At 44.0% G+C, this 24,233-nt stretch overlaps 1 protein-coding gene across 1 annotated transcript in view; it reads left to right on the top strand.

The window, feature by feature from the left end:
* LOC138266530 (probable cation-transporting ATPase 13A4) overlaps positions 1 to 20,480 on the top strand; it is a 93,156-nt gene extending 72,676 nt beyond the window's left edge. The window contains exons 10-12 of the mRNA XM_069215391.1: positions 12,185 to 12,257; positions 13,637 to 13,811; positions 20,261 to 20,480. Coding sequence (XP_069071492.1) covers positions 12,185 to 12,257; positions 13,637 to 13,811; positions 20,261 to 20,480 — 468 coding nt within the window. The remainder of the gene's footprint in view (positions 1 to 12,184; positions 12,258 to 13,636; positions 13,812 to 20,260) is intronic.
* The last annotated feature ends 3,753 nt before the right edge of the window (positions 20,481 to 24,233 follow it).

The raw sequence follows: 24,233 nt of genomic DNA, 5'->3' as shown, positions 1-24,233 counted from the left end.
ACGCTAAACTGCGCTAACGCAGTTTAGCGTAAAAAATTTTTGCGCCGTCTAACGCCATTCTGAAGCGCCATGCGGGCGCCGTATTTATGGAATGGCGTTAGACGGCGCAATCAGACCGGCGCTGCCTGGTTTGCGTGGGAAGAAACCACGTAGACCAGACAGCGCCGGCGTAGGGGGAAAATGGCGCATGGGCGTCTTAAAATGGGGCAAGTCAGGTTACGTCGAAAAAATCGTCTTAACCCGACTTGCGCCATTTTTTAACGACGCCCATCCCCCATCAACATGACTCCTATCATTGGAAAGATAGGAGTCATGCCCCCTTGCCCAATGGCCATGCCCAGGGGACTTCTGTCCCCTGGGCATGGTCATTGGGCATAGTGGCATGTAGGGGGGCACAAATAAGGCCCCCCTATGCCACCAAAATAAAATATAAAAAATAAAAAATAAAACTTACCTGAACTTACCTGAATGTCCCTGGGGTGGGTCCCTCCATCCTTGGGGGTCCTCCTGGGGTGGGCAAGGGTGGCAGGGGGGGTCCCTGGGGGCATGGGAGGGCACCTGTGGGCTCATTTTGAGCCCACAGGCCCCTTAACGCCTGCCCTGAGCAGGCGTTAAAAAGTGGCGCAAATGCGCCGTTTTTAGCCACGCCAACTCCCGGGCGTCTCTTTTGCCCGGGAGTATAAATACCACGTAAAGGCCTGGGAGTCATTTTTTAGACGGGAACGCCTCCCTTGCATATCATTAACGCAAGGAAGGGGTTCACGCTAAAAAATGACGCACATTCCGGGAACTTTGGCGCTATTCGCCTCTAACGCCATAGTATAAATATGGCGTTAGTTGGCGTTAGTTTTGCGTCGAAATTGCGTCAAAAAAAACGACGCAATTTCGGCGCAAACGGAGTATAAATATGGCCCTCTGTGTTTGAAAGGGAAGCGGTATGAAAGAAAAACATGTCAGTACACAAATGACTGTTTGTATAGCCCAAGAATGTGAGTGCGAGACAACGCTACTTATCTCGGCCGCGAGCAGCCAAGAAAGAGCATTTGCTAACACTGAAGACGGAATAAGATTGGGGCTCCTGTTTGCAGATTGGTTCTTGTGGTGCTGTACCTCATGATTGGATGCTTTCCTTTTTACTTCCTGATCCCTAGTGTTCTTGGGATTGGTTGTCTTGTTGTGGATATTTCTTGGCTGCTATTTAAATAAATTGAAGAAAGATTGTCATAGTGCTCTCCTCCGTGTCCTTAATAGAATTAAAACTTTCAGTTACAATAGCTATTACATTTTTCATTAGCATCATGTTTTTGCGCTAATTCAGGGCAAACTTAACTCCATATTTATATTTTTACGCTAGACTACTCTAGCATTACAATATTGGAGTTAAAGTCATTTTTTGGATGCTTGAACCCACCTTGCATCAATGAGATGCAGGGTGGGCGTTCCCATCCAAAAAATGACTCTAAGGCCCTAGTGCCTCATTTTTCCTCCTGTGCAAAAAATGGTGCACAGGAAGGAGGCGGGACTTAGCGCCATTAATTAACGCCTGGGTCAGGGCAGGCATTAGGGGACCTGTGTACCCATTTCCATGGTCATACACCATGGAAAGAGCCCACAGGTGCCCTCTCCAAGCACCAGGAACACCCGCACACACACCAGAGTGACACCACAGGCTGGGGGACTCTATCTCAGGTAAGTGAAGGTAGGTAGAGGTAAGTATTCTTTTTTTCAAGTGCCATTGGGGGCCCTGAAATGGATCCCGCTACATGGCACTGGGTGCATTGCCCATTCCCGGGGGACCCTTGTCCTCTGTGCTGGCCACTGGGGTGGTTGGCACAACTTCTGTCTTTTATAAGACAGGAGTCATGTGGTATGGCTGGCTTTCCTTAAAGAAATGACGCTAGGCTGGTTAGAGTCATCTTTTTTTACTTAACCAGCCTAACATCATTTTTTGGTGCAAAACACCATTGTCCCATACCCCCACCTGGATAATGTCATTACCCATGACTTTAGCTCACCCTTTGCCCCGGATTACACCGTTCCATACATTTTGAGCCCGGCTGGCATCCTGGAAAGGCACAAGCTGGCACTATACTTTTTGACGCAAAACTGCGAGCCAAAATGTGTTAAAAACGTTTTGGAGTGCACATATTGGAGGGATGATTTATCATGGAGCAGAAGTCTAGTACCCAGAAAAGGCAAATTATCCAATCAAAAAGGTTGAGGGTAAAACCTTGAAATCAATGCTCAGCATAGCAAATAGTAACTAAAACTTTACAATGGACACTAAAATGACCTTTACATTCAATGTTGTATTATGTTATGTTGATTTGTAGAGCACTCTAATCATGCATGAAGCTATCCAGGGACTGAGCGGCAATGCAGGATTGTGGTCCCCTCCAAATATTCCATGAGCCAGGTCTTCAGCTTCTTGCAAAACTCAAATAGTGAGTAGGAGATTCTGATATGTTGTAGGAGGTGGTTCATGTTTTGGGTGTGAAGTATGAGAACAAGCAACCTCGTGCACTGCTTTTGTGAATACTGGGAGTGTGTGCAAGTATGAGTGACCCACCAACCTATTTATGAAGTCTGCAGCAGGCGCGCTGGTGGTGCACCGAAGGCACTCCAAAGGCAAGCCTGTCTATGCGCATCTGCTTCTAGACCACTCCCCGTGCCAGGAACCCTGGCTCTCCACACTCCCATGGATACTCCGCCACTGACGTCATCACCCTGAACACCGGACAAAACAACTACTGCTACATTGCATCGCCTTGCTTCACAGCAGGACTCATCACCTGCTTCCCCTGCTGATTCACCTTCACACCAAGATCGACCACCACAACAGCAACCAACACCAAGCCCTCCCTGCCAGCTAAGCCCCACTCTGAACAACTCATGTGCATACTGATCAATGCCAGATAACTCTACAAACACCCCACCGAAATTTGGGGCACCATCTCCAACCTTGCACCAGATGTATCTTTTATAACAGAGACCTGGATCACCACCGCTTTCACCCCTCACATCGCCATCGCCACCCCCATCGGCTACAAGATGAAACACCGCCACTGCACCAACAGACATGGAGGCGCCATCGCCATCATTCACAAGGAGTCCATTGCCTTGCACCACCACAGATGAGGAGACCACACCAATCATGCAACACATGAACTTCCTGCTTTGCCCAGACATCAACACAACCATCATAGGAACCCTCGCCTACAGACCCCCAGGACTCTGAACTGACCTCAGAAAAGCCATTGCCAGTTTCATTTCCACACTCAACATCAAATCTGAACACTACCTCCTTCTGGGAGATCTAAACTTCCAACTGGATGACCCCACAGACACTAACTCCAGAGCTCCTCGAACAAATGGAAAACACTGGCCTCAAACAACTGGTCACAGACCCCATGCACAAGTCAGGGTACACACTGGACCCGCTCTTCCCATCCTGTAACAGAATCAGCCACAGCCATGCCACAGAGCTCATCTGGTCAGACAACTCTATTGCACATTTCACCATCACCCTACGCCACCCCACAAACTCAACAACTACCGTGGCTGACTACGCAGCTGGACCAGGGTCACTCAACACCAATGGAACATACCCTCCACACAACCACACATCACCTAACCCAATGCCTCCACAGACCTGAACTAGGCAGTAGCGAACTTCAACACCTGAATCACCGGCACTGCTGACCTAGTTACTCCCACGAAATTGGCCAGACTGCTCAGACCCAATAGACAAGCCAGCTGGTACACCCCTGAACTCAATGCAGCAAAAGGCAGATAGAAGAAAATTAAAAGGAAGTCACAGTCCTGAGGAAATATCACTGACTGCGCCACCTTCAAAGCGGCCCTCAACAACTACCGCCACAAGATCAAAGCCACAAAGAAAGATGCCCTGACATGCCGAATCAACACTAGCCCCAATCAAATCAAGGAACTCTTCACTATCATCAATGAGTTCACCCACACACAAGCCACCGAAAACTCAAACCACCCCTCACAGGAACTCTGCAGTGCCCTTGCAGACCACTTCCAACACAAGGTAGAAACCAGCTACAAAAACTTCGACCCCCAACCAACAGACTGCTTCAGCACCCCTCACACCTCAGATGCCGATCACCCTCTCACTGCTTGGAAACAGCTCACCACATTGAACACAACTTGCTCATGAACTCCATCCACTCTGGAGCTCCCATTAACTTTTGACACCACTGACTCTTCAACCTAGCAAGAGACAACATCAGCCTCCAGCTTATCACAAACCTCAATACCTCCATCACATCGAACACCTTTCCACATGTCTGGAAACATGCAGAAAAAAACATTGGCTGACCCCAGCAAACCTCAAAACTACCTTCCCATCTCTCTACTACCATTCCCTGCCAAAGTCCTGGAAAAGGCCATCAACCTTTAGCTCACAGGAGACCTGGAAAGAAACAACCTACTGAATCCCTCACAATCAGGTTTCAGAGCCAACCACACCACAGAGTCAGCCCACATCATTTCAACTGATGACTTTCGCACCCTGCTTGACAGGGTAGAATCTGCCACCCTGATGCTGCTCCAACTCTCTGCAGGCTTCGACACCATTTCCCAACGCACACTTATCCACAGTCTAAGACAGATCGGAATCACAGAACATTAACTTCAATGAAGAGCATCCTTTCTCTCTGGACAGACCCAGAGAATCCAGCTCCCTCCCTTCACTTTGCAACCCAAGCACATAATCTGCGGCATCACCCATGGCTCCTTCCTCAGTCCAACTCTCTTCAATATCTACTTGACTCCACTCGTGGACATCATCAGAGCCCGCAAACATCAACATATTTTCCTATGCCAATGACACCGATCACCTCTCGCTCTCAGCAGACCCCACGATGACGAAGACCAACTTCCTAAACTGCATGAAGAGTGTTTCAACCTGGATGAAGAAACACTGCCTGAAACTCAACACGGGCAAAACAGAAGTACTGATCTTTGGCAGACACACCTCCCTCTGGAACGAGTCTTCGGACCATGCCCGCAAACCTCAGCATCATTCTGGACAGAAATTCTCCATGAAACACCAGATCAACTCAGTCACCTCTTTCTGCTTTTACACCCTATGCCTGCTCCACAAAGTCCTTAAATGGCACCCAGTCAATACCAGGAAAACGGTGATGCAGGCTCTCATCACAAGCAGACTGGACTATGACAATGCACTCTACACCAGCATCTCCACCGAGCTCCTGAATAGAGTCCAGATGATCCAGAACTCAGAAGCCAGACTCATCCTCAACCTGCCTAAGAGGACCCATATCACCCAACATCTGAAAGACCTCCACTGGCTCCCCATCGATAAAAGATGTTAATTCAAGCTGCTGACACATGCCTACAAATCCCTCCACAACCAAGGACCCGCCTACTTTAACCACCTGAGATTCCATCTACTTCTGAGGAACCTCTACTCCACCCACCCAGACCTTGCTCAGCTACCACGCATCAGAGACAACCACACTGGAGGTCGCTCCTTCTCGTACATCGCTGCCAAGTCCTAGAACGCCCTCCACTTCACCTTCACACATCACCCTCACTGACACACCTCAGGAAGGAGTTAAAAACTTGGCTCTTTGCACCCAGATACCCACTCTCGTGATAAGAAGCTCCCTATAAATACAATATGATTGATTGAAAGAGTGAATCTGACAATAGGTGTTTGAAAGGATTGTGAAAATGCATTTGTTTTTTTAAGGTATGTTGGTCTAATGTTACATAGAGCTTTGTAGGTATGCATGAGGAGTTTGAACTGGCTGCGTTTGTGACTAGGGAGCCAGTGAAGTTCTCTGAGTTGAGGTAAGATGTGGGTGCAGCGGAGAAGGTTGATCATGTGTCTAGTGGTGGCATTCTAAATGGTATGAAGTTGGTTTAGGAGCCTCCTAGAGAACCCTGCAGAAAGAATGTAAAGGCAGAAAGGGTATATGTGAGCCTGACACAATACATTTCTGTACTTGATTTTATTGAATTGCTGCTCAGACCTAGAGAATCCATTGCTCAGCTTGTGCAGAAAAGAGATCTAGAGAAGATAGTAGTCTCATTCAATTTAAGAAAAATTAGTCACACATCATCTGGATGGCTTTTCTCTAAAAGGGCTTTATGAAGTAAGCCAAAGTAAACGGGAGGAAACATGACAAGTGCAAGGGGTAGAGCATCCAAAGAGCTTGAATAACTCAATGTTACTGTTATCAAATTCTATTGAAGGAGGCAGTGGATTAGAATCAAAGGCATGGGCCCTAATGCCAGCAAGACAACTGTTATTCTCTGCTTCCCCTCTGGGTAGCAGATGACAGCTCTTATTGGGATAAAATTACATATGTATGTCATGCTATGTATATCAGTAGGCTGTAGCTGCTTCTAAAACTTCCTGTAGGAAATGTAATGGAGAACATGCTTTTTGGGACCACCCTTTTTACTTGGCCCCTGCTTGCCAGATTACCCCAAAATCTTCCACATGCCAAATAGGCAGATAAGCTCACTTATTGGTAAAGTTTTGTAGCACTTTGTCAAACTGTGACAAAGTTATTAGCAACACAAAAAAAGCATTTCATATGGAAACATGATCCTAACTATAACTACTCAGTGGATCTGTATTTAGGTGTATATGTCTGTAAAAATGGGTATATTAGTTGTTAGTTATGAAAAATAAACCCTTCCACCTCTGCCTGTCTCCCATTCTCTGACTCATCCCAAACTATTCTGACTACTATGGACACCCAATCATCCTTCCAAACTCTTCCATCCTGCTATCCAGTTTATACAAATAACATGTGCACATGTGTGTCACTCCCAATAATATCTCTAAGCTTCCCTTTGCCAATGCACCTCTTTTAATCTATCCCTATTTACAGCACTAGAGTGTATCCATGAGACTGCAAGAATATAAACTTAAAAGCCTTACCACAGCTATTCCTACAAAGGAAAATGAATCACAAATTACTAATCTACCACATATTTATCCCTTCTGAAGTAGTGTCCTACTCCCTACAAAGAATTTCAATGCCTCATTAGAAGTAGCAAGCACTACATAAATTCAATGTATATGTTATGATTGCAACATAAACTTGCAACTTAAACCCTATCTTTATTGTCTCAGTTCCGTGAGCACTACTTGTATTGTATTGGTTTGTACTGGTCACTCATGAAATACAACACTAAGGAGTATCTATTCATTCTGACAGTTACATCAACAACTTCAATTCCATAATCTTAAAATTAATTTCTCGATCTGTTTTATAAGCCTCCTACTGTGTCTCTGCCACCTCATGTGAAATTTGTTTGCACAATTCCCACAATGTCTGGATCAATTACAGCCTTTGGATGAATGTATTCATTATCTGAATGCAGAAATGAGGATCTTTGACAATACCTAGAGGTAAACCTTCAAACAATACTGATTGCACATCCACCGTGCCAGCTGGGGCTTCTTTGTTCATTGTGCCCAATGAAATATCAAGGAATAAGGACCCATGTTGATTACAGAGAGCTAAGTAAAACAAATATAAATGATTATTACCCCATGCCTATTATCAAAGACAGCTTGGAGGCAGTTTGAGGAGCAGAAACTTTAACTAGGGTGGACATTGGAGGGCCATACCCTCTGTTTCCGGTCAAACAAGGAGATGAGAGGCAGTCGTAGTTCTCATCCCTTCTCAGTGCCACATTGAGAACTGAGTTATTCCTTTTGAACTGTGTATTACTCATTCCATCTTCTGAGGGTTCATCAGTAGGTTTGTTTCCTACTGTGCTGCACCAATACATGGTCATCAACATAGACAACCTTTAAATGTATTCAGAGACTCTAACTGAATATTGAAGATATGTCTACTAAGTTCTTCAAAACCATTTCAGTGTAAGCCATAAAAATATGAATTTGAAAAGGTGTAGTTCAACAATGTATTCTTTCCTGGGAGGAGAATTTCAGGGGACCCATAAATAATATAAGACATTCCTAATAGTCCTTCAACATTTGTAGGACTGGCAAAGTTCTATCATCAGCTTTTTTTATGAAATTTACAAAAATGACAAGTCAAAACTGCCAGACACATCTGTCAAGGAGCTTCATGTGGATGGAAAAGACTGAGAAAACCTTCCATGTATTGAAAAGAGCCCTTACCAAAGCACCCATCTTTAAGCATTGTGACCTATCTTGAACACTTGTTGTGGACACTGATGCCTCTGAAACTGCAGTGGGTACTGTTTTATTTCAACATGGCACAAAGGGGGCATGTAGGTGCAGTGGCAGTCTTTAGCCCTTGATGAATGTGTGACTACAGGCAGGTGCACCCCTTATATGCTGATGAAATAGAAAAACTTCCCTACAAGGCTAAACAGCTGCAGAAAATACAGATATGAGAGACTTAAGTGTTTATTTTCAATGCATGAGATTATATATTTCCTAGGTAGGGATCTTCCTAGCCCCAAAGAAATGTGATGACCCCTAGGACAGATAAGATCTCTCAAACATGTGGGCAAATTTTTCGGTGAATGTATAAAATATTCCTTTAAGTAGACATTAAAAAAAAAACCTTGCCCAGGGTACCCAAATCCAGCTAAAAACAATCATCACAACTCCCAACTGTGGCTGAATCTATCCGAGTGGTATTCACCTATTTAGGCAATGATGAAGGCTTGGGAAAGATTGGCCTGGGGCAGATATCTCAATTTAAATTGGGGGTTTCTGGTGAATATTTTGTACATTCTTCTGAGTTAACTCATTCTTTCGGAGTTAGTGCCCTCCAATTTTTTCTCCCTCCTCTCTTTCAGCACAGAACTATCTGCCTGAAATTGTGGTGCTTATGCTATTTGTATTTAACAAACTGTGAGTCTGCCAGGGATGTATATTAGTCATATTATCCCAGCTTCTAAGCTTGACAATCTATCATGAGCTTTTCTTATGTCTTGCAATAAGGGTAGGCACTAAAGTGGAGTTTTAGGGCACATTGTTTTGAAGTATTTTGGGCTTATTTACAAGCCCCTTGCACTGCTGTAGCAATACTTTTTTGTCACGCTGCGGCAGCGCAAGCAGTCCCCTACACTGTGCCACATTTACAAACTGGTGAATGGGAACATTGCACCAGTTTGTAAGGCCGTGTGCCACATTATACCTGCACCAGCTATAAAGCATGCAGGTTGGGCATTCCCACATTAAAAGCCATGTGGAACTGGCGCAGTGAAACTTACTACATTTCACTGCGCCATTTTGTGCCTTCACAACGCCATTTCTTCAACACGTGCTCAGAACAGACACTGGGGCCCTGATTTATACTTTTTGACACAAACATTCCATTCCTAGAGGCCAGCCAGGCATCATATTTAAGGAATTACACTAGCCGGCGCTAAGGACCGGTTAGCGTTAAAATAAATGACGCTAACCGGGCAGGGGAGGCATATGGAAAAATGGGGTTTGTGCATCAAAGAATGGTGACAAATATTGACTCTAACCTGACTAGAGTAATTGTCTGACACACAAGCCCCATGGACATGACTCCTGTCTTAGCAAAGACAGGAGTCATGCCCCCATGCCCAATGGCCATGCCCAGGGTACTTCTGTCCCCTGGGCATAGCCATTGGGCACAGTGCCATGTAGGGGGGCTCACGTTAGGCCCCGATTCGGCACTTAGAAAAAAAAAAAAAAACTTACCTGGACCTACCTTAGATGGGTCCCCCCATCTATGGGTGTCCTCCAGGGCGTGGGTGAGGGTGGCACGGGGTGTCCCTGGGAGCAGGGAAGGGCACCTGTGGACTGCTTCCATGGTCTCCAACCATGGAAATGGGTCCACAGGTCCCATAACGCCTGTCCTGACCCAGGTGTTAAATAATGGCGCTAAGCAGGCTTATTGCCATTATTTAAGGCCCTCCTCTTCCCGTGCATCATTTTTACATGGTAGGGTAAATAAGGCGCAAATGCCTTAAAGTAATTTTTTGCCTGGGAACGCCTAACTTGCATCTCATTGACGCAAGGTAGGTTTCCACAGTAAAAAAATGATGTTAACTCCTATATTTTGACACTAGATGGGTCTAGCATCAAAATATAAATATGGAGTTAAGTTTGCACCAGATTTGTGTAAAACAAATGATGCAAATCCAGCGCAAACACAGTATAAATATGCCCATGGGTTTTTTAACATGGACCCATCCTCGCATTGCTGGAGTAGTGCTACTCCACCACCACGCCACTTTTATGCCAACAGATGTGTCAAATTTTCTGGCACATCTGTGGAATCCTATGCCATGGAGCACTATATCATAAATACAGTGCTACCTTGAAGTCCCTAAGGGGTCTAGGGCTGGTGCAAGAAAAATGGCGCATCAATGCTGATGCACCATTTTCTTGTAAATGAGGACCTTAGGCCCAGATTCAAATGGCCTAGCACCATTCCAGCGCCACATTGGCATATTTTTTTATTGAAACTGCACAATATTTACAAAGTGGCACAATGTTTGCATTGTTCCACTTTGTAACCCCTTATGCAAGGAGGCATTCCAGCGCTAGTCTGGGGGCAAAAAAAGACCCAAAGAAATCCAAGAGATTTTGGCTTTAGGAGGGCCTAGCACCATTACAACACCACATTAGAGTCATTTTTTTTACGCTAATGTGACGTTGGAAGGCTAAAAACACAGCGCCATATTTACAAAGTGGTGAAATGCTTGCACTATGCCACTTTGTAACTCTTTGTGCCACATCATGCCTGAACCAGGCATAATGTAATCAAGGGTTTTTTTCTAGTGCTAGGGGGGACGAAACAATTGAGCAAAGAATTCTAAGAGATTTCTATACGTCATTTTTATCGTCATTTTTAACACCTGCTAAGAGCAGGTGTTAAAGGGAGGGTCACATTCTTTTCAATGGGCCTCTGAATGCTTTACAGGATTAGCATCAAAATTTTTCACACTAATCATGCAAAGCGCTGGATTAGCATAAAAAATTATGATGCTAGTACCCATGACTACCGCCATGATGCACCATATTTTAAATGTGGCGAACACATCGTGGTGTTACGGGGTGCTAAACGGTGCAAGAAAAGTGACGCTGCACTAGGTGTAGCACTACTTTTCATACATCTGCCCCTTAGGTTCTTTAAATATAACTAGTAATTTCCTGCTGTTCTGAATGCTTTGGGATGTGTTTAGCTCTGATTTATAGTCCCCAGTATAATACCCTGTATGGTATATTTCACAATGTAACTGAGCCAAGAGATAGTATATCTCAAAGTTGGACATCCCCAGCCCTCCACTGGGCCACGGATACATGGCTTTCACAACAATTGTAAAAGGATTCTATTGACTTCCTCACAAAATTATCCATCATACTTCCCCCAAGAATGAACATTTTAACTACGTCAACCCTTGCACAATTTGTATTCCAATAGATAGGTTTGCTTCTGTGCTGATGAGGTGGTGTTTATGCTCCTTCCAGCTTTGCCATAGCCTCTATTTTGAATTTAGCTTCACATATTGTGAGCCCCATTCCTGTCCCCCATTTACCTGCGCTTCACATGTTTGATGTCCATTTTTGGGATGCTGATTTACAAATGGAACCATTGGCTCAGCGTTGTATGTTCTTGAGAAGCTGCCAATTTAAGTTCCTTAGAGATGTGGAGCTCATATAACCAACTTGGTGTTCCTGCTTTACTTGATAATGTTCCTTATGCTGAAGTGAAGGAATTGTGTGGTAGAAGTTGATATTTGTTCTTCCTTTGGGTGTCTCTGGGTTGATGTGTGGATGAGGACTTCATAGTAACTTACAGACACCAAGTCAAGAGCATTCAGTAAACGTAGATTTAAATCATTGTTCTCAAGAGAGCTACTTACTAGAAGGGTTTTCCAAGTTCTATTATCTGTTTCTGGCTGGTTGTAAAGGAAGAGTGCCATTCCCTTGGGGTCAAACATATGGACTAATTTACAAACAACACCAGCACCTGTGGGAAATATTTCAAGACCTCATTGCTAAAGAAAGACCTCCTAGTGCACACTGTGTGGTACTGATGGCAAGGAGATGATGGCTTTGACAGATTATGATGTAATGACAAAAATCTTCTTTTGGATTGTTTGCCTCCTTCTATTACGTTTCTTAAATAAATCATGTCTTTATTGCACTGCTAAACGTACTGTTTCATTTCTACTATATGTATTTTAGGAAAACAGGCTCCCTGGAAATTACCAGTTTCTCATTCAAGATATGGCCATCGCCTTTCCCACTTACTTGACAAGTAAGCCTTAAGACTTGTGTGTATTATATTAAATTCAAAAGAAAATAGCTATCCCCTCAGAACAGCAAGATGTCACTTGAAACTGCCTATGAACACTACGGTCAGATTTACTCAAATGTTGCATCAGTGTTGCATCACTTTTGTGGTGAAGCTCTGATGCAAAATCCATTTTGGAATTTTCTAAGCCACATAAATTTGAGTGACTTTGCACTGATTAGTAAGTACAAATTCACATCAAGGCAGCGCATACTGATGTCTCGCATTAGGGTGCCGTCACTTGGATGGTAGATACAGCACGCATAGAAAGAGGAGTATGGCTCTAAAGATTGTTTGGTGCAGGAAGGGGTCCCTTTTTGAGCCTGGCTTATATATTGAAAATATTAACTGACTTCCCAGGAAGATTTTATTTGAGGAGTATTTAGAAATCTTTAAATGCGTTTCTGAAACTCTGGTCAGTTTCTGGAGGCACCTTGATACACGATGACAGTGACACCATCAGGTCGCAACGCATGCGAGTAAGTGTGAGTAATCATCTTTTCACCTTCATCTGCAGGAATAGGGATGTCACAAGCAAGGCCATGTTCCCCCATGATGTTGATTGATTGAAGTGTACCCAACAGGGTTCACCAATGAGATCAGTTTTGTTTAAGGGGGGCTTCAGCACCTGTGACCATAGCCACAAATGTCCAGAAACATCTCTAATTTCCTTCTTTGAGTATTATTAATAGTCCTTGTCCTTAGCTTGACACATTCCATACTGGACAAATGACCTTAATATTGTGCTTGCTTAATTCTCCATGAGACATTTACTTTAGTTGTCACATTTATTTTCTGTGTTAAACAATTGAGTACTAACCATATTAATTAAAGCTTCAAACAATGATTGCCCACAGACTTTGAAAGTGAGATCTTCTAAACAAGTTGAAAGTTCATTGGAGTGATTTGGGGTCAAATTTAATGGATTTCCATTATGATTAGTGTATGAACAAATGATTTAAAGATACTAAGATTCTATTAATTAAGGAGGCTACTTTAGTAGACAGTAGAATTAGTTCACAGTCACTTATCACAGTATCCATACTAAATCATAAGTAAGTACTCTCACTCTTTTTCTTGCATGCAGTTTCAGCAGGGGGCACTCACACGCTCACTGATGCATTCACTCACTCACTCTCTCACCCACATATACACTAGCACACTCACACTTATCCGGTGATCTACACTCTTTCAGATATCATGTACTGGTTAGCTCAAGATTGTAAATACAGGACTTTTGAACAAGAACATTAATTTGTGAGATAGCACCTTAACTTTGTATCTTAATTGTAATAAGGATTTTATTGCTTTATAAACACAAGTATATTGTTCTTGCCTTTCAGTAACTTTAAACAGAGCATCCCCAGAGCTATCTCCCTACAGACCTCTGAGGCACCTGGTCTCACTTCCTGTTGTGGTCTCCACTGTGGTTAATTCTCTTTGCAAACTGATGGCCATGATTTGTGCTTATATTATGGTCCGACAGCAACCATGGTACAGCAACACTGATGTCTTCAGGTATAGATGTCTTTCTAGATTATTTCTGTGTGTCATACTTAACAAAATATTTTGAATCTCCTTTATGGTTACATTGCATTGCCTCATATACACTCCCACTCACTATGTACATGCCATCTGGAAGTTCTGCATCATCTCGTCAACACTCATACTTGATGTGCACACACCTCTTGGTGACCATTCATCACCTCATTCACACCTATGTGGGCTGTGCACCAGGCCAGGAGGAAATGTCATTTATACTGGTGTAATCTTTTGTAATTTCTGGCACTTCACTTTACAATTGTTACAGAAAATGCTTAGATTATGTTTTTACCCACATCTCATAATTGGACTTGGTTCTTGTAAATTTCCTATATCAGGAGTACGGGAAGAACATAAACAAACCAAATTTGAGTGACTGTTGTTTGTGTCATGTACACTTTAGTATTTGTTTTTAGCCCCAAATGTATTCTCCTACCAAAAATACATAAAAGGATTCATTGTATTCTAGAAAATAAAGTAAAAATTCCAAAATCAACATTTCACATAATAATGAGCAATTGTGTGCAAGTCCCAGTTTGCACATTTTCAAGAAAGCAAGTTTTGTGAATGCCATCCAGGCTTAGTGTGTACACATCTGGTGGTCTTACCCCACACTTCTGCAAGTGTCCACGCACCTCATGGTCGTCATTCATCACTACATTCACACTTCTGCCTCCTGTGTATGCACCTCCTGGAGGAAATTCACTAACACATTTGCACATGTACACACTGCCTGGCAGTCTTGCATCACTTCATTCACACTCATAGTTGATGTGTACTAACCTCCTGGTGGTCACTCATTACCACATTCACACTTATGTGGGGTGCACACATACCTCAGGGTGGCCATCTCCCTGCTCCTAAACACTTTTTTGTGGTGTGTGCGCATCTCGTGGTGAGTAGTCAGGACCACATTAGCACTTTTCGGTGGTGTACATGCACCTCCTGGTAGCAATTCAGCACCACATACACCCTTTTCCTCTGTTTTTACTGATTACCTGCAGAATCTAAACTCCACTTCTTCATGTCAATTATCTTATCGGGCCTCATTTACAACAAACTGGTGAATTGGTCACAATGTGCCAGTTTGCTTGAGCCACCCCATGCCCCCCTAATGGCACCATGGTAGCGCTGTATTTACAATACAGCGCAGCATGATGCTCTTTAGCACAGCTGCGTCAGAATTTCTCACGCAGTTGTGGTGCTTTGCTGGACTAACGTTAAATATCTTCACACTAGTCCTGCAAAGCTTAGGGATGCACATTTGAAACAGACTAGCATCACTTTAACGCCTGCCCTGAGCAGGCATTAAAAATGATGCTAGAATAACACAGTGAAATCTTGTAGATTTCACTGCACCATTCCTGTGAGCCTCCTAGTGAGAGAACGCCTCCCTTGCACATACCTGGTACAGGTATAATGTGGCACAAAGGCTTACAAGCTGGCGTATTGGTTGCATTGCACTAGTTTGTGAATATGGCGCGGGATGGAGGACTGTTCTGCACTGCCTTAGCTTCAATAAAAATGACGCTACTGTGGCACAAGGGACTTGTAAATGAGCCCGATAACTAAATGTTATTGAATTCTGCCCCAGAGGTTGGGAGCCAGTGTAATAACTCCCTGGCCTGGGAGATGTGATCCGTCTTCATGACCCACTAGGTCCTCATACAGCTGAGGTGTGTCCTCTCCGTAGTTGTCCCACTCATGTTGCAGAGAGACCTGCATATGTACACTGGAGTATTCCAGCCTAGATATATTCCTGGCACCTTCCACCAGGTTCACATGCTTCTGAGACAGACAAAGAAGAATAGGATTTTGTATGTTTAGTTGGTGTAACCCATAATCCACTGTCTTACCAACTTGGGGTTCCAGAGACATTCTTCTGTTAAGGGTGAAGCCCAGACATTTTGTCCAGGAAGCCAGTCTCAGAGTTCGCCTCTGCAGGGAATGCAGGTGGATGTTCTTCCCATCCTGGACTGTTCAGCTGCAGTTGACTCATATGCTGCTATTGATGAATTTTGGTTAAGTGCTCCTGGAGACTATGAGTGGTATCAAGGTAATTAAAACGTGCATGTTCATTTGGATGTCTTCCAAATAGGACTGCTCTTTGGCAATCAAGTTACTATGCAGCTCAAACACAAGCACATTTAGACATTAAACTGAACAGGAGATAGAAAACCATGAGCGTCCCCAAATCTATGCCTGAAAGGACAAAACAACCCAAGCATACTCTGGTATACAAACGACTTGAGCCAATTGATTGCCTTAAGCCTGCATGTGTCACTTTGATTAATCAAACAAACAAGTGATGATAATGAAATGCTGCATGTTGTTAATCCAGTGGCAATTGCTTGGGATAACATTCTAACCATTTTATTGCCCACCATTCCACCTCAGATTAGATCCAGACCAGTGCACATCAGCCTTGGCCCTTCTCTAACAGAAGCAGTGCAGCCCAAGCAGCCGAACCAGGTCCTCTCTTAACTGAAACTCAATCAAGCTAAGATCGGTTACATCCTATTGCAGCCTTGTCAGTTGATTGCAGCTTTAACTTCTAGAGGATAATTTGGTGTTTCAAGCTGCCTACCAGATCATTGGACCAAGACCAGAAGACAGCCTGCCCTAACACCAGCCCTCTTCATTGCATCATCCTAGAATCTCAGTAGGGTACTTCCTGTTCCATGATGAGACATGAAACAGGATTGGAAGGCTGAGTGACAGCTGCAATTACTAAAATTATGTTAAAACTGAAGAGCACTATGCAGTACAATGGGTATGTAGTCCCTTGTAGGGGGAGGAAAATTGGTCTTAGTGAGAGCTGAGAAAGCAGTTTGGGGGATCTGATTGCTTAGAAGCAAGAGCCATCACACACCCAGGTGGGAGTCATGCTTCATTCCTCCTCGGGCTGGTGCTGCAATGCCCAAAGTGCCCCTTGAGGGGCCTCATTACCGGGGAGCGTTTGAGCAAAGGTTCCAATGTGAAATGTAGGGTAGAGGTGCTCTAGGTATAGATTGCTGTGATGTGGATTAAAAATAGATGAGATACCCTAGTAAATTTAATGGGTGACTCAATGACAAGTACTTCCTACAGTGGAGGCTCAATGACTAATGCTTTCTGCAGCTGAGGCTTGAAGACGGCTGCTCCTTCCTTCAGAGACTCAATGACAACTGCTTCCTCTAGCAGAAGGTGGAGTACAGGCCCTTAAAGAGAGGAAGCTTCAAACATGTGCCACCTACTGAAGAGGCTTGAAAGCAAGAGCTTCTTATATTAGGAGCCTGGAGGAATGTTTTGTCAGAGGAGGAGACTTGAAGACAAGCGCTTTCTTTAACATCGCTCAATGATGAATGCTTCCTGAAGAGGCGGTCTGAAGACAAGCACTTCCTCTAACATCGCTCAAGGATGAATGCTTCCTGAAGAGGAGGTCTGAAGACAAGCGCTTTCTCTAACATAGCTCAGTCATAAATGCTTCCTAAAGAGGAGGTTGGAATACAAGTGTTTGCTCTATCTGCTCAACGATGAATGCCTGCTGAAGAGGAGGTCTGAAGACAAGCGCTTCCTCTAACATTGCTCAATGATCAATGCTTTCTGAAGAGGTGGTCTGAAGACAAGCGTTTCCTCTAACATCGCTCAATGATGAATGCTTCCTGAAGAGGCTGTCTGAAGACAAGCACTTCCTCTAACATCGCTCTACGATGAATGCTTCCTGAAGAGGAGGTCTCAAGACAAGCGTTTCCTCTAACATAGCTCAGTGATGAATGCTTCCTGAAGAGGCGGCCTGAAGACAAGCTTTTCCTCTATCTGCTCAGGGATGAATGCTTCCTGAAGAGGCGGCCTGAAGACAATCGTTTCCTCTATCTGCTCAGCGATGAATGCTTCCTGAAGAGGCGGCCTGAAGACAAGCGCTTCCTCTATCTGCTCACCGATGAATGCTTCCTGAAGAGGCGGCCTGAAGACAATCGTTTCCTCTATCTGCTCAGCGATGAATGCTTCCTGAAGAGGCGGCCTGAAGACAAGCGCTTCCTCTATCTGCTCAACGATGAATGCTTCCTGAAGAGGCGGCCTGAAGACAAGCGTTTCCTCTATCTGCTCAGGGATGAATGCTTCCTGAAGAGGCGGCCTGAAGACAATTGTTTCCTCTATCTGCTCAGCGATGAATGCTTCCTGAAGAGGCGGCCTGAAGACAATCGTTTCCTCTATCTGCTCAGCGATGAATGCTTCCTGAAGAGGCGGCCTGAAGACAAGCTTTTCCTCTATCTGCTCAGGGATGAATGCTTCCTGAAGAGGCGGCCTGAAGACAATCGTTTCCTCTATCTGCTCAGCGATGACTGCTTCCTGAAGAAGAGGTCTGATGACAAGCGCTTCCTCTAACATCGCTCAATGATCAATGCTTCCTGAAGAGGCAGTCTGAAGACAAGCGTTTCCTCTATCTGCTCAGCGATGAATGCTTCCTGAAGAGGCGGCCTGAAGGAAAGCGTATCCTCTATCGGCTCATTGATGAATGCTTCCTGAAGAGGTGGCCTGAAGACAAGCGTTTCCTCTATCTGCTCAGCGATGAATGCTTCCTGAAGAGGCGGTCTGAAGACAAGCGTTTCCTCTATCTGCTCAGCGATGAATTCTTTCTGAAGAGGCGGCCTGAAGACAAGCGTTTCCTCTATCTCCTCAGCGATGACTGCTTCCTGAAGAGGAGGTCTGAAGACAAGCGCTTCCTCTGTCTGCTCAGGGATGAATGCTTCCTGAAGAGGCGGCCTGAAGACAAGCGTTTCCTCTATCTGCTCAGGGATGAATGCTTCCTGAAGAGGCGGCCTGAAGACAATTGTTTCCTCTATCTGCTCACCGATGAATGCTTCCTGAAGAGGCGGCCTGAAGACAAGCGTTTCCTCTATCTGCTCAGGGATGAATGCTTCCTGAAGAGGCGGCCTGAAGACAATTGTTTCCTCTATCTGCTCAGCGATGAATGCTTCCTGAAGAGGCGGCCTGAAGACAATCGTTTCCTCTATCTGCTCAGCGATGAATGCTTCCTGAAGAGGCGGCCTGAAGACAAGCTTTTCCTCTATCTGCTCAGGGATGAATGCTTCCTGAAGAGGCGGCCTGAAGACAATCGTTTCCTCTATCTGCTCAGCGATGACTGCTTCCTGAAGAAGAGGTCTGATGACAAGCACTTCCTCTAACATCGGTCAATGATCAATGCTACCTGATGAGGCGGTCTGAAGACAAGCGTTTCCTCTATCTGCTCAGCGATGAATGCTTCCTGAAGAGGAGGTCTGAAGACAAGCGCTTCCTCTGTCTGCTCAGTGATGAATGCTTCCTGAGGAGGTGGCCTGAAGACAAGCGTTTCCTCTATCTGCTCAGCGATGAATGCTTCCTGAAGAGGCGGCCTGAAGACAAGCGTTTCCTCTATCTGCTCAGTGATGAATGCTTCCTGAGGAGGTGGCCTGAAGACAAGCATTTCCTGTATCTGCTCAGCGTTGAATGCTTCCTGAAGAAGCGGCCTGAAGACAAGTGTCTTCTCCAGTGCATCTCGGTACCTCTATTCCATGAATTTTAGGTATTTTATATCCAGTAATACTCGCATATAAAAATTAAAGGAATAACCAAATTGCCTTTCACCGTGATGATTTGCATTAAATTGAATTCAGTATGACTGTGAAGTCTAACCAAGAGTGCGCCGTAATTCCAGTTGGAGATGGAGAACATGACTTTACTTGAACAGGTACTAGAAAATGCTCTCAGCTCGCACAACATAGAATTAAAAGCATCTCTAAAATTAGCCAATTGCAAACAGTTTACATATTTTTGGTCCTCAAATATCATGCCAAAGGGTAGCCTATCAGAAGGTTTTGCAGGTCCAAAGTAACTTTCCAATATTCTGTGCCACCTAGAGGCAAATGAAATTGCCTACCTCATCAAGAATATGTAACAAAAGCTAGATTGTGATGTACAAATATACCCAGTAGTGGTGGCGTGAGGCCCTGAAAAAGGCGGTGTGTGAGGCAAGCGGCCACAGCTGCTGTCACTCTGTGGCATTTCTAAGTATCATTATGAGTGCGCTATTCATTAATCAAAGAGGTTTGAAGTTCCACTGCATCCCTGAACTCATCTTGTGCATTGATCAGGACACACTTCCTACACAGTATGATTCAGTGGGTTGTGTATCTGTTGCAGTTCAACTGGATTTCTGATTAGTGTTGGCACATTGACTAACACCTTGCAAGAGGGGGTTTGGAAAACGTACTCATGATAATTGAGCTTGAAATTGAAATGTGATGAAAACCTTACAATGTCTGCACTAAATTCACACCAAATATTTGTAAGGCACAAAGGGCCATATGTACGAACACTTTTTCCTATAGACACAGAATGGGTAAAAACCTTTGCTACATCTGGCCCAAAATGCGCAAAAACAGCCCTGATTTTTCTCTTGGCAGTGCCTGTATCTCTGAAAATGAAAGCATGCTCACTTCACAAAATGGTACTCAGAAGGAAGCGACTTTTGGGCAAAGTTTTGAAACAACATCTTTGTGGGTGATGACTAACTTTGGCTGCATTATAACTGCATTTGTCGTCTCAAAGGGGAAGCCCTTCAGGATGTCACTGTACACAAACTGTGAGTATGTCATATGTGTTTATTATATTTCAACAGTTTGATTTAATTATTATATAGTTGTAGTTCATACTTGTAAAGAGATGTAAGTCAGAAGAAAGCATTTATCATTAAAAGCTATGTGGAAAAGGCTGAGATTTTGTGCTGTGGGAACAACAACCCCCTAAGGCCCATATTTAAGAGGGCCTAGCGCCATCTAACAACACATTAGCATCATTTTTGTACGTTAATATGCCGTTAGATGGCGAAACATGCCACTGCAGATTTACAAAATGGTAAAATGAAAGTGCGCCACTTTGTAACCCCTTGTGCCATATTATGTCTGCGACAGGCATTATGTATGCAAGGGGGCGTTCCGGCATTTGGGGGGGCTGAAAAAATGTCACAACGAAATCTAATAAATTTCTTTGCTTCATTTTTTCTGGTATTTTTAATGCCTGCTCGGACAAGGCATTAAGAGGAGGCTCCTTTGGTTTCAATGGGCCTCTGGGTGCGTTGCTAGATTAACGTCAACATTTTTATGCTAATCCTGCAAAGCACTGAACAAGCGTTCACAATTCTGGCACTAGTTCCCTAACTTCCGCCAAGGCGGACCGTATATTAAATATGGTACACACATGGTGGCTGGGGGGGGTGCTAAGTGACAAAAGAAAAGTGGCGCTGACAAGGTACAGCGCCTCTTTTTATAAATCTGCCCCTAAGTGTCTTACCTTCAGGTTTCTGGCCAACATCATGGTATTTTCTTCCTTGTTCAGCTGATTCAGTCTGAAACCTTAAATTTTACATAGATGAGATACTATCCTTAACTAACCATGCCAATCAGCTGCCAACGACCCATTTCTCACTACTGTGTGTTCTGCAGGACATCTTGCCACTTCCTCCTGTCTCTGCTCATCCCTTGGTAGTGCATTGAGCTATTGTGGGCTGGCTGGACGACTGTAATTCATCATTTTTGGACTCTCCTGGTGTCATTTTGAGTTAGTGGCAGCCAGATTGATGCTACCATGGCCTTAGTGGATAACACTAGCTACCTATGTATGAGGATCATGTTCAAATCTCTTTCCTTTTTCAAGACAGGCCCCCATACACTCAACACAGGTTTCAACATTGCTCACCTGCTTGCATGGTGTGCTCTTCTGAGACAAACCTTCTTAACATCTCAAAGTTCAGATATGAATGTTTAGAGGGAAGATCTTTTTAGGCCAGGGAGGCCAGATTATAGAAGACTTGTCCACTATCGCTGTGAGCAATTCGTGGTCTGCTGGCTTTTAGAAAGGCTTTAAAAACCTGGCCTTGCATGGTAGGTTCTGCTTCCTTCTTCTCCTGCCCTGTGTGGCTTTCCCTAGTGCCAGGACACTTGTCTAGGTAACAACATGCTTCACAAACTGATTTCCATAACATTAGAAGTCACAAAGGTGTTTTTTATTTCAAAAGTTATTAAAAGATTCATCCTTCCTCCTTTTATTTATTTATCTTTTGTAAGAAAATGGAGTTTAATTGTAGGCACTGAGAACTCACTAAAAATACTAATCACGATCCTTGTCTGAATGAACCACTGGAATCACTAAATAAACCTGTGCTAACCCTCTGTAGCTTGCCACAAAGCAGTGAGTTGCAACTTTGAGGCAATGTGTAAAGTACTTCTGCAGAATTCAAACAGTAAAAAAGTGAAAACATCATACAAGAAAAATCTCAAATCAATTCTGACACATAGAGACTATTTTAATAAACAAAATGACCTCAAAATGACTTAAATTCAGTAAGTAGAACCAGAGAATCTTTCAATCTTAAATTAAGACAGCACAAAAAAGCCCGAAGTGTAAACCACAGGTATCTGGTTGTGGTAGACCTGGTCAAAGTCAAAATTTAAGGCTACCCATGATAGATCACTGGTTGGAAACAGGGACATAAAAATGTGTATGGTGAAAAAGTGGCCATCAACGAGTTGTTGATGAGGCAAGCTGGATCTAATGCGAAGCTGTGTGGCTCAGAGTAGGTAAAGTCCTTGATAAGGACCTCTCAACATCACTCGGATGCTACATGGATCAGTCTTGGTGAAACCTTCTACGTTCACATGTAGACATTTTTCTGGAAGTCCAGTCTCTTTCACAGGTCAACAAAGCAAGTTGAGTCTGGTTAGAGAATTGACATATGCAGCTTCAATGGAGACCTTGTTCTCTGTCAGTTTTCCAAGCAGAAAATGAGAGAAACCTTTCCATGTCCCACTTCTTGCAGTTAGGGGAGAGAAAGAGTATACTCTAATAGAAGCTACGTGTCCAGGACCTAGGAAGCACCTCTTGGAGGTTAGTCCTCAACTCTAGTAAAGGCCAGCAGCAGGACAAGTCTAGTTAAAACTGGCTAGCTAGATAGTGGCAAGGACAGAGGTCTGTGGAAGCTTGTTATACCACTATAGCACAAACAGGAGGTCAGCCCACTGACTCTTGGAATGCCTACTGGGGCCCTGAGTTCAAGGCCCCCGCACTGCCCATATCCATGACATGACCCTTGAAGTCTGCTGAGGGGATGGGAGTAGAACATAAAATTAGAGTTCATTAGAAATGGAAAACCTTCAAAGGAAGAGGGAAATGGTCAAAGAAGAAAAGGAAAGAAAAGGGGACTGAAAGGGAAAAGAATGACACAAAAGAATTAGGGAGGAGCTAATGTGGGCTTCCTTCTATCTAAAAAATTATTACAATCTGGGTCTTCTGATTGCATAATAGTATATCACAGAAGCTTGGAAGAGTGCAGAGGACCTCTCCCTGAATGGGTGGGCAAAGGGTATCGATTACTGCATGAGCCTGGAGTGCCTTGTGTACCATGCCAGGAGAAACCCACAAAAGTAGTAGAAAATGTGGATAGACTAGGCTGGATACCAAGGGATGCGTGTAGAACCATGCGCAGCCAAGCTGTGCTCCATGGACTGTGAGATACGCTCTTTGGAGGCCGCACCTCGCGCAGACACAAGGGGAGAGCTTGGCGTTCGTTCTAACGTGCATTTGTACACATATCGTGAGAAATTACACTTGTAACTGTAGCAGCTTTGATGTACTGCTATGAGTGTGCGTGTGCCAGGCTTGGTTTGTATTTTCAATAAACCTTCAATAAAAAGTTTTTTGTTTTTTTTTAAATGATTCAAACAAATATTTACCTTGATGCTAACTTTCATTACCTAAGGTAATACCTATGCTAAGTGGTTGAAGACCATAAAGAGGAAAAAGAAGAAGCAACACAGGATATTAAGTGGAATACTCATGAATATTTTACTTGTGAATTACAATCAAGAATGCGCCAAATGACTCAGACCCTAGAACATCCCACAGGCATTTCAGAACCACCTGGCACCATCAGATAATATTATAGTGGGAAAGCAGGAAAATAGGGAGGGAAGCTCAACTGGCTGCCCTTAAAATATCTAAGAGGGGAACCCCTGAAATTACAGCCCACAAAGACGCAACATCCCTGGTTGATGTACTCTGCACAAAATGAGGAGGACATCGTCAGCAATGGGATGAATATGCACAGAGATTGTGATTGGGTTTGGGTAGCTTTACAACATGACAGCTAGCCCCAAGCATAAACTTCAAACTTGCATAGCGCACTACACACACGTTAGGGTCTCAAGGCACTATACACATACCGCTGTGGAACCCCTCCTGGCTTTTCCCTGTGAGGCGCTCACTCTTGGACAGCCCTACGGTGAAGCCAGGCATCCAAGTGCTGTGAGGGCCATTGTGGAGATTAAGCAAGCTATTGCCCAGAGTTATAGAGTGGGACCCATTAATTAGATTAGGCACAGA

Source organism: Pleurodeles waltl, chromosome 11 (assembly GCF_031143425.1).
Source record: "Pleurodeles waltl isolate 20211129_DDA chromosome 11, aPleWal1.hap1.20221129, whole genome shotgun sequence".
Classification (NCBI taxonomy): Eukaryota; Metazoa; Chordata; class Amphibia; order Caudata; family Salamandridae; genus Pleurodeles; species Pleurodeles waltl.
This window is presented reverse-complemented; position numbering and strand designations above follow the sequence as displayed.